Below are 15,976 nucleotides of genomic sequence, written 5' to 3'. Positions count from 1 at the left end.
CTACTACTGGAGCCGCCAAGTAGGTGTACGCCCTCCTTTCGGAATGTGTCGAGATTTTTACAATGACAGTGGGGGAGGCTTAGCTGATCGAGCGCTTCCCGTTATTGTGGGCACTATAGCTACCCAGAACTACCATGCGGACAAGCAAGCGGCCAGCGTTCGTGAGATCAACGCTGCTACACAAGGTAACGCCGCAAACATCCGTTATCAGGAAGGACTACACGAAAATACCCAACTCTACACAGGGACGCTTCAGAATCAAATGGTGACAGCACTAGCAGAAATAAGAGAGATGAAGGAACAACAAGCAGTTCTTGAAAGGCGCCTAATGGGAGTCAAGTAGTCGGATGCTGAGTCTAGCTCCAAACGTACAACACGCCGCAAGTAGAACTTGCTCAACTTCAACAATTTTGATATAGAATAGGACCTCGGATAAAGTTTTTCTCTTATTTCCTTTGTACTTGTAATCGGAGACCTCTAGATAGGTCAAATTTTCCTAAAACACGAAGCATAATGTAACGCACCGTATGTGTGACATATATATAAATATGAAGTACTTCTTTACATACCTCTCGAAACTTACGAGATTAACTAAATTGTTATACCTACTTTAAAACCATAAAATAAAGTCAAAACAAATTACAAGACACAACTAACCCTCTAGTACACGATTGTCAAAACATTAGAAACTTGTAGTATTCGTTTTTATTTCTCTACCAGAACATGCCTCCTCGTAGATCAGCACGCAGAAACTCAACTCCAACACCACCTCCAACGCCCCCCTCCAACTATGGATGCAGCTATGTTCCAAACTGCTGTAACAGCCGCTGTAACCGCAACGATGGCTCAAATGAACAACGGGTCAGGAGGAGGAATAAACAGATTTACAAATGGCCAATGCCAAGGCCGTTCCGGGGTATGTACTTACAAGGATTTCACCAACGGAAAACCTATTCCCTTTTATGGCACTGGGGGAGTGATGGCTCTATCCCAATGGATAGAGAAAACGGAAGATGTATTCGAAATTTGCACATGCCCTGAAGAAAGCAAAGTAAAATTTGCTGCTTTTACTTTCTCTTAACGAGCCCTGACATGGTGAAACGGCCACGTCAAGGCACTAAACCTAGTGGTGGCAAACTCCATAGGTTGGGAAAACCTGAAACGAATGCTCCTACGAGAGTACTGCCCAAGAGGCGAGATTCAGAAGCTCGAACAGGAACTGTGGGGCCTTATGATAGTAGGCTCGGACATCGCAGGCTATACCAACAGATTCAGTGACTTGATAATAATTTGCCCAGGGATGTTGATCCTGGAAAGCCAAAAGGTGGAGAGGTACATCTGGGGACTATCACCCTAACTTCGAGGGAGTGTGTTAGCCTCCAAACCCATGACCTTCGACAGCGCCAAGGAACTGGCGCAATCTCTCGTTGATCATGGTGTCTGTCAAGGAGTCGCGACTATCGTTGCTGAACCAACCAAAGGGAACAACAACAACGATAACAATGCCAACAACAACAGCAAGAAGAAATTATGGAACAAGAGAAAGGGGCAAACTTCGCAAGATCCTTCAAAGAAACAAATGGTGGCGGTTCATGCCGCTACTGCTCCCACTACAACTCCTACTACCCCTGCGCCAACAAAACAATATGTTGGGAACCTGCCAAAGTGCAGTAAATGCAACTACCATCACCACGGTAATTGCCGCGAGATGCACTGTAAAAACTGCGACAGGAAAGGGCACACTGCCCGTTTCTGTAAGGCACCAGCGCGACCAATCACTCAAGTCCCTGGTACTGGGGTAAGCCAGGCATGTTATGGGTGTGGAGAAACTGGGCACTTCAAGAGGGACTACCCCAAGGCAACGAATGTTGGCGGTGTTGGAAGAGTGTTGGCGATAGGTCAAAATGAGGCAATAGCTTACCCCACGGTGGTTACGGGTACGTTTCTCCTCGACAACATTTATGCATGCATACTCTTTGACTGCGGTGCGGAGAGAAGTTTTTTGAATCATAAATTCAAACACCTACTTAATCAAAAACCCCAACCATTCAATAAAATATTCACTGTAGAAATGGCAAACGGTAAAACGAAAAGCACAAGCGATATGTACGTAGGGTGCACATTAAATTTAAACGAGCACTTATTTCAAATCGACCTTATGCCCATTTCGATAAGAATTTTTGATGTAATCATCGGTATGGACTGGTTAAGTCTTCACCATGCCAATATACTTTGTCACGAAAGGGTCGTTCGCCTCAATCTGCCAAACGGCGAAACTCTTGTCATATATGGAGACAAACCTAGTTCAAATTTACAAATCATCTCCTGTGTTAAAGCACAAAAATATCTTCGCAAGGAATATCATGCCTTTCTAGCCCACGTAGTAGACCAAAAATAAGAACCAAAGAACATTAAAGACATTCCAGAAGTCTGCAACTTCCCATACATTTTCCCAGAAGATCTTCCTAGAATTCCACCAGAACGCCAAGTCGAGTTCAGAATTGACTTAATCCCCGGAGCTACTCCAGTAGCAAAGTCGCCTTACTATTTAGCCCCAGCCGAGATGCAGGAACTGTCCAGTCAATTAAATGAGCTGCTGAGCAAGGGCTTCATCAGGCCGAGCTTCTCACCATGGGGAGCACCGGTCCTATTCGTGAAGAAGAAGGATGGATCTTTTCGTATGTGCATCGATTACCGGGAGCTGAACAAACTCACGATCAATAACCAATATCCCCTTTTGCGCATAGACGATCTGTTCGACCAACTACAAAGAGCGAGCTACTTCTCAAAGTTCGATCTAAGATCTTGTTAGCACCAACTGCGAGTACTGGAAGGAGATATCCCCAAAACGGCTTTCCGAACACGCAATGGTCACTACGAGTTTGTAGTGATGCCCTTTGGATTGACAAATGCACCAGCGGTATTCATGGATTTAATGAACCGGGTATGTCTTCCCTTCCTGGATAAATTCGTGATCGTGTTCATAGATGATATACTCATCTATTCAAGAAGCCAGGAAGAACACAGCCAACACCTCCGCCATGTTTTGGAAACATTGAGGGTAGAGAAGCTATACGCAAAATTTTCAAAGTGTGAATTTTGGATTCGGGAAGTAGATTTCCTAGGTCATGTAGTAAGCAAGGAGGGGATACACGTGGATCCTTCTAAGATCAAGGCAATAGAGAGTTGGACGACTCCAAGAACCCCTACAGAAATCCGGCAATTTTTGGGACTCGTCGGGTATTACCGAAGGTTCATACAGAACTTTTCAAAGATTGCCAAGCCACTCACCACCCTAACTCAGAAGAGTGTGACCTTCGACTGGGGAGAAAAACAAGACATCGCGTTTCAGACACTAAAGCGAGCCTTATGTAGTGTGCCCATCCTAACCTTGCCAGAAGGAACAGAGGACTTCGTGGTCTATTGCGATGCATCAAACCAAGAACTCGGGTGTGTCCTGATGCAACGAGGTAAGGTCATCGCCTACGCCTCAAGGCAACTACAGACGCACGAAGTAAACTACACAACGCATGATCTCGAGCTAGGAGCAGTCGTCTTCGCTCTAAAGATATAGAGGCACTATCTCTACGGCACAAAATGTACAATCTTCACTGATCATAAAAGCCTCCAGCAAATCCTCAACCAGAAAGAACTCAACATGAGACAAAGACGGTGGGTAGAACTACTAAATGATTATGAATGCGAAATTCGATATCATCCCGGAAAGGCTAACGTGGTGGCCGATGCACTCAGCCGGAAGGAATACTCGGGCCGCAGAGTGAAATCTTTAACTATGACAATCCATTCACACCTGTCCACACAAATCAAGGAAGCCCAAATAAAAGCCTTAACACCTGAAAATGTGGCAGGGGAAGCCTTAAGGGGAATGGATAAGAAGCTTGAAGTCAAGAATGATGGAGTTCATTACTTCATGGATCGGATCTAGACGCCGAAGTTTGGCGGATTTAGAGAAGTCGTCATGAACGAAACCCATAAGACACGATAGTCCATACATCCCGGCTCCGATAAGATATATCTCGACCTCAGGAAACTGTACTGGTGGCCGAACATGAAAGCCGAAATTGCTACCTACGTGAGTAAATGTCTGACGTGCGCCAAAGTCAAGGTAGAATACCAAAAGCCCTCAGGATTGTTGCAACAACCAGAAATACCCGAATGGAAGTGGGAACGGATAACCATGGATTTCATTACCAAATTACCCAAGACGGCAAGCGGACTCGACACCATCTGGGTGATCGTCGATAGGTTAACTAAATCAGCGCATTTCCTACCAATCAAAGAAACGGATAAATTGGAGAAACTAACTAGAACATACCTCAGAGAGATTGTACGACTGCATGGTGTGCCCATATCCATTATCTCGGACTGAGATAGTAGATTCACCTCAAGGATCTGGCAGTCGCTACAAAAATCTCTAGGAACAAGACTAGACATGAGTACTGCTTATCACCCACAAACTGACGGCTAGATTGAAAGAGCCATACAAACCCTAGAGGATATGTTGAGATCTTGCGTAATCGATTTTGGCAAAGCATGAGACACCCATCTACCCTTGGTCGAGTTCTCGTACAACAATAGCTACCACACTAGTATCAAGGCTGCCCCGTTCGAAGCCCTCTACGGCCGTAAATGCAGGTCACCTCTGTGATGGGCTGAAGTGGGGGACACACAACTAGCAAAAGGACAAGCAACAGAAAACAAGCTTACTGGGCCAGAAATCATAAGGGAAGCTACGGAGAAGATTGTTCAGATCCAGGAACGTCTGAAAGCATCAAGGGACAGACAAAAGAGTTACGCAGATAAAAGATGGAAACTCTTAGAATTCCAAGTTGGAGACCGATTCCTACTAAAAGTCTCGCGCTGGAAGGGGTTAATACGCTTCGGAAAGCGTGGGAAACTGAACCCTAGATACATCGGACCATTTGAGATCCTTGCCAGGATCGGTCTGGTGGCTTACAAACTTAGATTACCTCAGGAACTCCACAATGTACACCCTACCTTTCACGTATCAAACCTAAAGAAGTGCTTGTCCGATGAGACCCTCGTCATCCCTCTAGACGAAATTGCAATAAATGAGAAACTCCAATTCGTAGAAGAACCAGTAGAGATCATGGATCGGGAAATAAAAAGGACTAAACAAAGCCGCATACCTATTGTAAAGGTCCGCTGGAACGCCAAGCGAGGACCTGAATACACCTGGGAATGCAAGGATCAGATGAAACAAAAGTACCCGCATCTTTTTCCTAACCTGTAAACTCTATCTTAGATTAAATTTTGGGATGATATTCCCCTAACGGGGGGATGATGTGACAACCCTATATTTTCCAAAAAGCAATGTAACACTCAAAAGTCAAACACGACGAAAACTATTTGGAATCAACGAAATTAACCTCAAAAATAAAGTGTTCAAATATCTAAATTGGGATGCATCAAATGTTAGATATCGTGCCGAGGTTTCCAAAAACATAAAGAACATTCGAAACTGGGTTGTATTGAAGAAACTATAACCACTCAAATATTTACGACACACCCGGTAAAACACTACTTAACGTAAAAAGTGAAATTACAATAAAATGCATTTTAGCCTTAAGTATCTAAACAAAAGTCGTAGAGTTCATTAAACTGTAAACGTACATAAAAAGATCGCCCAAATCGGACCTCGTATGAAGAAGTTATGAATTTTCTAAGTTTCGTAACAGTAGTAGAGGGCTAAAAACTCGAATTGAAGATCAAGTGTTATTTAGCTAACGCAACCTAAACGAAAGTTGAAGGTCTCCACAATAGGAGTAAAATGATAAAAACACAAACGAAAACCGATGTCGGATAAAGAAACTATGAATTTTTAACGGACTTTAGCAGTCCTGGCCTATTAAAAACATATCATTAAAAATAAATTCAAAACTAGCCGACGGGGTCTAAATGAAAGTTGTGGAGAATAATCTCACCTACGCGTGGATATAAAGAACGCGAAAAACGGTGCCCGTACGCCAAAGTTACGGAATTTAGAAGACAGAAGCCAGGATTACGCCCAGCGTAATGTAGGAGTACGCCCAACGTACTCAGGTGCAGGGTCGAGTCCCATCGGCTGCAGCTCTACGCCTAGCTAGACTCGAGTCGTAAGCCATGACGCAAAGTTATGCCCAACGTAACACGTACGCCGAACGTACTCCGTTGGTACGCCCAACATACTCGCCTTTCCAGCCCTATAAATAGAAGGCATAAGCTCCGGATTTTTGGCACACATTCTCAAACCCACACTCACTCTCACACATTTACAAGTACCAGAAGCCGTCCCGACACCCTCGATTTCTGCACCCAGCCTCCGACGAAGGTTCTATGCTACCGAGATCCCCGAGAAGCTCGAAGACGCAGCTTTCCGCGGTTGAAGTTCTGCTCGACTCTAGTCCCACTCTCTTCAAACCAAACAAGTGACTTCATACCCCTACTTTTCAAGTCTTTACATGTTTTAGAGGGGGGGGGGGGGGAATACAAGTACAACACAAGTAAACGTATCATTTTATAAACATAAATGAAACATCTATCTTATTATTTATCGATACCAACATCTTACTTTACGTATAAAGTTTAGTATATCATCAAGTTATTTTCACCAAATGGAACATACCTTCTGAAAAACTATAATGGGTATAGTTAGCAAGTTATTCATACATTCTTACGTATACATCTTGAAAAACGAGATACTTTCAACAAAAATGAAGTAAAGTCTTTCTTATCGTAAATCTATTTATACTAAGTGATGTGAGATATTCAAACTTCAACGTACTCTTATGTATGCATTTCAAGTCCTGTATTATATACCATAATCTCTTGGAGGGAGAGCGTGATACTTGTGTATAGATCTATACGGGATTGACAACCCCGCACCTAAACTGTTAGCTACAGTTAGACCGGTAGGTCTGGGGTGACAAATGTCATAACACTACAACATCTGAAGAATGTTGTTACAGGCAGTCTGTGTCAATAGTATGGTTATAAGACTCACATGAAAGTATAAAAACAAGTTTGATTTACGAGATTCATATATGCATTCAGTATTTACATTATTTTGAACACAAAGTTTATCTTTATCATTCAAGTACGAAAAATACTAACGCACTCCAACTTTGGGAACTTTTCAAACTATGTATAGAAAATATTGGATTTTCTGAAAACCACGTTCATCGATTTTCTACCAAAAGGACATACTTTTCAATACAAAACACTTATGAACTCACCAACTTAATTGTTGACACTTTTTCGAAACCTCTTGTATTTCTCAGGGAATAAGTAATACATGTAACTACCAACTTTTGAAGAAGGAACGCTAAGGACGTTTATTATTAAACATTTTACATCATCATATTGTAATATTCTTTTGTAAATATGTATAACACAAAAATATACGTTATTATTATTATATAAATATGATGGTTGTGTTACTTTCTTTACAATATTCAATTGTTATGGTGCTACGTGAAGTCATCCACCCCCGAATGTTTCCGCCATTCTGGTTTGGGGGTGTGACAGTTGGCTACTCCCAAGATGCAGAAGTTGGCTACATAGCTGCAGGAGCTGTTAGACAAGGGATTTATCAGGCTGAGCAGTTCGCCTTGGGGAGTCCCAATTCTATTTGTGAAGAAGGACGGATCCTATTGGATGTATATAGACTACCGGGAGTTGAATAAGTTAACATTGAAGAACCGTTACCCACTCCCGAGGATCGATGATCTCTTCGACCGACTTTAGTGAGCATCTTCGTTTTCTAAGATTGATTTACGATCGGGCTATAATCAATTGGTATTCAGGGACGAGGATGTGCAGAAGGCGACTTTCCAAGCTCGTTATGGCCATTTGAGTTTGTGGTGATGCCATTTGGGCTCACCAATGCTCCTAACACATTGATGGACCTCATGAACCGTGTATGCAGACCGATGTTGGATTTGTCTGTGATAGTCTTTATCGACGATATCTTGGTGTATTCCAAGATGCAGGAGCAGCACGAAGAGCACTTCAGGGAGGTGTTGGCGACTTTGAGGAGGGAGAGACTCTTTGCAAAGTTCTCCAAGTGCTAGTTTTGGTTGTGCGAGGTGTAGTTTTTGGGGCACGTTGTCAACCAGAATGGTATTTTGGTCGATTCGGCCAAGGTAGAGGCTGTGATGAGGTGGGAGGTTCCGAGGTCTCAATCCGAGATTCGGAGTTTCCTTGGGTTGGCGGGTTACTATCAGAGATTCATCCAGGATTTCTCCAAAATTACTGTTCCTTTGACCTGGCTGACCAAGAAGTCAGCGACATTTAGCTGGGAGCCTGAGCAGTAGGCAACTTTTGAGACTCTCAGACAGCGTTTGTGCGAAGCACCGATTCTGACCTTGCCAAAGGGTGTTGATGATTGTGTGGTTTACTGAGATGCTTTGATCATAGGCTTAAGTGCAGTATTGATGTAGCGGGGTCATTTGATCGCATACGCTTCGAGGCAACTGAAGTCTCATGAAGGGAATTACTCGACACACGATTTGGAGATGGGGGCCGTCGTTTTCGCCCTCAAAATTTGGCGACACTACCTCTATGGGGTTCGTTGTACCATTTACACAAACAACAAGAGCCTGAGGTATTTGATGGACCATCCAAATCTTAATATGAGGCGGCATCGTTGGTTGGATGTGGTGAAGGATTACGATTGTGAGATCCTTTACCACCAAGGGAAGGCCAATGTGGTGGCCGATGCTCTTAGCCGCAAGGCAGTCACGACTCCGATCATAGAAATCTGTCTGAGAATAACAGTGGTGACTCCGCTTTCGGAGTTGATTCGGGAGGCTCGACAGGAGGCTATGAACGAGGAGCACCAGAAGAGTGAGCGTATCATGGGTCAGATTTCCTCCTTTTACTATGATAGCCACGGGCTATTGACACTCCATCGTAGATTATGGGTTCCGTACTTCGGTAGTGTGCACCAAATCCTGATGGAGGAGGTGCATAAATCTACATTTTCCATTCATCTCGGAGCAATGAAGATGTATAGAGATCTTCGTCTTGATTATTGGTGGCCATGCATGAAGCGGGATGTAGCCTGGTACGTCGAGAGGTGTTTGACCTGTAGGAAGGTCAAGGCCGAACACCAGAGACCTCATGGCAAGATGCAGCTGTTTGATATCCCTGTGTGGAAATGGGAGGAGATTACCATGGACTTCATTATGAAGTTACCTCGGACGGCACGTGGGGTTGACGCGATATGGGTCATTGTGGATCGATTGACCAAGAGCGCCCATTTCATACTGATTCAAGAGAGAATTTCGGCCAAGAATTTAGAAAACATCTGCATCAAGGAGGTAGTAGCTCGGTATGTGGTGCCAGTTTCTATGATTTCTGACAGGGATGTGCGGTTCACTTCCAGATTCTGGAAGAAATTTCATGACGAATTGGGTACTCGTCTACACTTCAGCACGACTTTCCACCCACACTTAGAAGGTCAGAGCGATTGGACCATTCAGACATTAGATGATATGATTCAGGCTGCGTTCTGGACTTTGGTGGTAGCTAAGGTACCTACCTTCCTATGGTAACGTTTTCTTATAATGATAGCTACCACGCCAGTATCGACCTCCCTCCCTTTGAGATGATTTATGGGATGAAGTGCAGGACCCCAATATGTTGGGGTGAGGTTGGTCAGAGGGTCATGGGGAGTATCGAAGTGGTACTTAAGATGATGGAGAAGATCCATCAGGTCCGGAGTAGACTCCAGATGGCCCAGAGTCGATGGAAGAGCTATGCCGACAGACGCCAATCAGACTTGGAGTTTTAGGTCGGGGATATGCTCCTTTTAAAAGTGTAATCTTGGAAAGGTGTTAGCTGCTTCAGAAACCGAGGGAAGTTGGGCCCCAGGTATATCGGACCTTTCAGGGTTATAGCCCATGTGGGTAAGGTAGCATATGGTTGGACCTTCCGGAAGAGCTTAGACAAATCCACAACACTTTTCATATTTCATAGTTGCAGAAGTACATAACCGATGATTCCGCGGTGGTTCCTTTGGAGGACATATAGGTGGATGACGTCCTGAACTACATCAAAAGGCTTGTAGATATTCTCGACAAGAGTAGAAATCGAACCCTAAACCTCTTGCATGCTTTGTGAGCTAATTTGGTGCACTTTTGGGTGATTTTTGGTGGTTTTGAAGAAGAAGGAGTTAGAAGAAGGAGCAGGAATGTGAAAGGGGCTTGTAGATCCAGGAGTTTGGCATCTTTCCTGACTCATTTGAGGTATCAAGCTTCAAACTTGACCATTACATGCTTAGTTGTAGTTTTGGGGTGCTTTGTGTGGCATTTTGACTCCATGGTTGAGATTTCTTGTATTCTAGTAGTTTCAGTCAATAAGAGTTGTCCTTTTGACCTCTTAGAAGTATTTAGAACCATAAAAATCGCTCCTTGATCGTTAAGCCACAACCATGCAAGTGTTAGATGCTCACAAAGTGTGTTTAAGGACTTCAATCATGTCTCGACCCCCATCCATGCATGTAAAGACATAAAGTTTGTAACTTTATGGTTTAGGATGTCTTAAAGGACCTGGATCTATGTTTTGGATGTTAGGACTTAATGGATTAAGTTACAAAGGGCTCTAAGGAAACTGGCCAGTACGCTGCGCGTACTGGGTCAGTCTCCCCAAGGTGGTCAAGACCAGCGTACGTGCCAGGTACGTCGTACATACACATGCAAAGTGTTCAAAGGTGTTTTTGGGCCTTAGGATATTAGGCCTGAATTTTTTGGGCCCCAACACCCACTATGGAGTAAGGCCTCTAGGCTTAGACCTAGGATCTATGGTATTGGGACTTGGTGGGCCTTAAAACTTAAAGGAATGGATGTGGGCCTTAATTTGGCTATAAGTTAGGCCTTGGGAGAGAGAGGCCTAATACGCAAGGATTAGGGAACCTTGCCTTGGGATATAAATTAGAAGTTGGGCCATAAGGGAGTCATAGTTGGATCCAATATCTGATTAAGGAATTTGTTTTACTTTAGGGAAAGGAGTCTCGAACCATCTGAGGAGTACGATTTTGGCATACTCAATTGAGGTGAGTTACCTTCCCGGTATCAGTGGGTCGAAGGCACCAATGTTGGCCTAGTTATTGTCGTTTATAGTAAGATGATTGTCTTTGTGATAATTTTCTGGTATGCCACTATTTGTTGTGATTTATATTCTTGTGTGCTAAGATATTATGTGGTAGTAGTAGGGGTGAAATAGACCCTGTACCCGGTTGAAAGAGACCGAAGGGGTAGGCCAGCACCTAGATATGCTTGGCAGTAACCGGTTGAAAGAGACCGAAGGGGTAGGCCAGCACGTAGGTATGCTAGGTAGTATCCGATGGAAAGAGACTAAAAGGGTAGGCCAGCACCCATATATGCGTGTCAGTATCTGGTTGAAAGAAACCGAATGGGTAGGCCAGCAACAAGGTATACTTAACAGTAACCGGTTGAAGGAGACCGAAGGGGTAGGCCAGCACCCGGATATGCTAGGCATTATGTTGTATGGTGTGTGTTATGATGGGGGAACTCACTAAGCTTCGTGCTTATAGTTTTTAGTTTTGGTTTAAGGTAGTTCTACTTCGAAAGGAAAGGAACTGACATGATCATATTGTATCACACTATGATTATCCACATTATGAGATCTTTGGGAGTTGTACTCTTATGACATGTTTTGGTTATTGACGTATTAGTTTCGGTTATGATTTGGGATGACACTATTGATGTTTTTAGACTACTGGTTTTTATAATTACTTAATAAAAAAAATGAAATTCTTGATTTTAAATTTTGGGATGTTACAAAAGTAATCATGTGCACCCACATCACTAAGATATGTACCAATAGGATCATTACCGACATACTTATAATTCAATGGTTCCACATGCATAATCGGTTGTGGCACTATATTTACATTTTCAACAACACTATGATATTGAGGTATATGTGGAGTTATAAAAGTGGATATTGGGTTGTTGCTCTCTTTTCTGTTGAATATGTTAGATGTAGATGTTTTTCCTCTATCTACGACTTCTTTAGCCCGATCACCTTCTTCAACCACCACATACACGACCACATGCACATACACAAATTTACCTCCAACGATATCGATTACATTAATCAACTTTCCAATATTATGATCATCAACAACAACACAATAATATAGTTCTACAGGCTGTTGATATGACAACCTAACTTTTTATTCATCTGAAATATCAGTCTTAGTTTTCACCAAATAAACAAATTTAGTGAATGTGATGGTCATGTAAATTCCATAGCATAACAAAACATTATCGATATCCTTGTGACCATATATATAATAGTTGGGAGTTAACAAACTCCATCTTTGTTGGTAATAAGCAACATGAAATACTCATTTGAATTCATAGTATGATTTTTGAGAGAGAAAATAAAAAAGAACAATTATGTTTAATCTAAAAAATAACCTTCTTCTAATATATACTAGTAAAAATATGTATGACATAGTAGTCAAAACCAACATAATGGTCAACTTCTACCAAACACTAGTTACCTATAAAAAATATACATATATAAAAAAAAACCAAACAAACAATACAAAACATTATTTTTAAGGTTTAAAACTGTAGGTTTTGAAAAATCTTCTTTTTTAAAAAACCCTAGTTTAGGAAGAGCATCCCACGGTTTTGTTACAGAAAATGAAAAATAAAAATTATACAAAACCCCAAACCATAAGTTTGGACCGAGAAAGTAGGCGCTCTTTAGTAGACTACGTTTTCTCTCTCTGTTGCTATTTTGGTATTTTCTATAATTTATTTTTTATAATTTTTTCTTAGGTTTACTCGGCAATTTAGGAACAACTCTGCAGGGGTTTTCAGTTTTTACTTTTTACACAAGTAATCTTGTTCAATAATAAACCCCCAAGGCGTTCCAATCCTGATTGAACAAGTCTCCCGTTAATTATTAAATCCCTCTCCCTCGGCACAACATTCTTACTCGATCAGGTAAATTATTTGTACATCTCGATTTTGTGCGTGTTTGTTTATATGTGATTTGAGAGAATATGGATGCTAATGTATACATATCCTTTTTCTCGTTTTAACTCGTGACCAGTGCGACAGAGCCATAATCATTATTATCATTACTCCACTTTCAATTTCGTCGATACCAAACCCTAAATTTTTTTTATCTGCAAATTGTTCATATAAATATTTGAGAGCAGTTGTGTCCTGTTTACTTATAAACTTGGAATTGGTCCAGTTTAGTTTTATATGGTGCTGATTTGTTAACTTTTATGTTAATTGCATTATATTAGGTTATTTATTTTTATATTATTATTTTTTGATATTTTTCTTATAGTTTGGGTTTTTCTAGTTAAAATTTGACATGTACTTGTCTCATCGATGCAATCATGAAATAGGCATCTTAGCTTAGTATTTTGTCCTGACTTTCTTTTAATATAATAAGCATTTGTATATATGTGTGCAACTCTTGTAAGTTGTATACGTTATGTCGAATTTTTCATTACCATGTTCTGAAATGTTTATTTTACTGTGGCAAGTGTAGGAATGGCTAATACAAGTTTTATGACTAGAAACGAGAATCATGATGATGCATCAAGTAGTAACATGATCAAGACTTGTGACAACAGTAATGCAGCACCATGGTCAGATCTTAACCATGATGCGCTTTTTATAGTTATGATGCAACTTGGAGTTGTTGATTTTCTTGCATTCAGCAGAGTTTGCAAGTCATGGAGGTCAGTCTCACTCTCTAACAAGAAAAGGTTTATGGCATCCAAACCACCCATGTTAATGCGTATCTCTACTCGTGGTAATGAGAAAGAGTACTGCTTGGAGGACTTTGGAGGAAGAAAGTTCAAATCCTTAATTCCCCATTCTAAAAGAAGGATCTATGTTGGATTAATTTGTGGTTACTTGATCTTGTATGGGTGGGCAACCAGGGACTTCTGGCTTGTGAATCCTATCACAGGACATGAACTTCATTTCCCTCGTGTCCCCGCATATGTCTATAGCGGTGAATCAAGAGTTAGTGCTATCCTTATCTTTTCATCTTCAACATCTAAATGTGTGTTTTTTATCTCAAAGAGATGCACTTGTCAGATATGGTTTTCTTTAGCGGGTGAAGGAACATGGAATCATGTGTCTTCCACTTCCAACATCTTTGATATACATGCTTTCAAGGGGAAGATATATACCTTACACTCTATTGATCATTATTCATGGAAAGTAGGACATTTATGTGAAATGAGACTCAATCCAGAGCCCAAACTGACGTTACTTGAAGCCAAGGATTTTCTGAAGCAAAACTTCTTCAAATCGAAGTTTGTAAGTTTGGGTGAAAATCTGACTCTGATGGAAACCTATTTCAGAGATTCTTACAATGTTCATGAAGTGGATTTAGGCAAAATGAAATGGGTGCCGTTTGAAGAGACAAGAGATGAATATGAATTTTTTAATATCGACACCGGGCCTATTCCTGCTATTATACGGGAGTCGTTGGTTGACCCTCAGTCATGACGTTACTGATAAAAGGAAATAGTCAGGTTTTTAGCACTCTTGTTTTTGTTTTTTTATATTTTCAGATGTTGAGAATCACCATCCGTGTATTTGGAATTTGCAATTAATTGTTTGGTTGTCACACCCTTTTGCTTCAAGTTGCACAACTATTAATCATATATCCCTTTTATGTGATGTCTTGCCCTTTTCTTTATAATCGATGTCTGATTCATTATGTGTAGCATATTGGCATGGTGTGTTTGCGTATGAAGGAGTTTTTGTATGTCTTTTGTGTAAATTGAAAATGTTCTTGAGAAAATGGTGGTGACTATATATGGAGGTGGTATTTTTTCCATTCCCAATTATGATTTTACTTATTGACCCATGTTTACTATTTGTGTGTAGTTTTTTTTTAATGACTCGGTCAGTTTATAATTGATAGTTTTTATCCTGTTATGATTTTTTGTTAATAGATCAAAAAGGTGGGTTTACATTGGATGAAATCGTTTTTGTCATCTTGAGAATTTAGCGTAGTCTTTTTCCTTTTAATTTATGAGCTGAAATACTTGATGTATCTCTTTGATGATTTTCGTTCACCCTATATATGGTCTCCTAAATTAACACATTCACACGGTCATTTTGATGGTTCGTTGTTTATATGTTATTGGTGATTGTTAATTTGGGTAAAAATTAAAATTCATAATATTTATTCATGATAAAAACTATAATTTATTCAATTATAATTATAATCATAAAAATGGTTTCGTTATGACAGTCAAGTTTCAACATCCGTATCGTAATCTTCAAAAATACTTGGATTTTTATATGAGGTAAATGACACACCTTCATCTAAATAGAACAAAAATAGTTATTAATAAATTAAAAACATTAGAAATAATAATAAGAAAACAAATGAATACCTTTGTTAACAATTTAGTACAACCAACTTTGTGAACACATTAGAGCTTCTATTGTGTTTGGATTAAGTTGACATGGTGTGGAATTGTCAATTTGCACTTGCACTAAATGAGGATTCAGAAGCAACGGTAAGGACATAAATGGCCAATATATCCACGGTTATTGCTTGCAGTTGGGGATACATTATTGCGTATAGCTTCGACCACACCAAAATATCAAAGTCTTAAGATTCAGGCTTAACCCCTTCCTCTAAATAATGATCAGGCTCATAATATTTCAAAACCAAGGAACTCTATATTTGGCACACTCTTTCCAGGATAAATTTTCATCACAACCTAATTAATTGCGGAATCTTATCCCATATAATCTCCACTATCTTACAAATTTTCCATACTTTTCACTTGGTATTCCATCACCAAATCGTCACAATTCTTTTTTATTCTACTATAATTTGATCCATACAATCATTAAAATTCTATAATTTCTATATTGCATGTACCGGGGATAAAAAACACACACTCACACACACACACACA

The 15,976-nt window shown here is 40.7% G+C and overlaps 1 protein-coding gene across 1 annotated transcript; it reads left to right on the top strand.

Annotated features, from left to right (window-relative positions):
* The first annotated feature begins 13,571 nt into the window (after positions 1 to 13,571).
* Positions 13,572 to 14,543, top strand: LOC145050044 (uncharacterized). Its single transcript, XM_078998362.1, has one exon. It carries the CDS (start codon positions 13,572 to 13,574, stop codon positions 14,541 to 14,543), a length of 972 nt encoding a protein of 323 aa, XP_078854488.1.
* Positions 14,544 to 15,976: the final 1,433 nt, after the last annotated feature.

This window comes from Lactuca serriola, chromosome 5, assembly GCF_051521515.1.
Source record: "Lactuca serriola cultivar US96UC23 chromosome 5, Lser_US96UC23_V15, whole genome shotgun sequence".
NCBI lineage: Eukaryota > Viridiplantae > Streptophyta > Magnoliopsida > Asterales > Asteraceae > Lactuca > Lactuca serriola.
This window is presented reverse-complemented; position numbering and strand designations above follow the sequence as displayed.

Excerpts from the sequence above, each read along its gene's own strand:
- LOC145050044 (XM_078998362.1), top strand. The coding sequence starts at position 13,572 with ATGGCTAATACAAGTTTTATGACTAGAAACGAGAATCATGATGATGCA.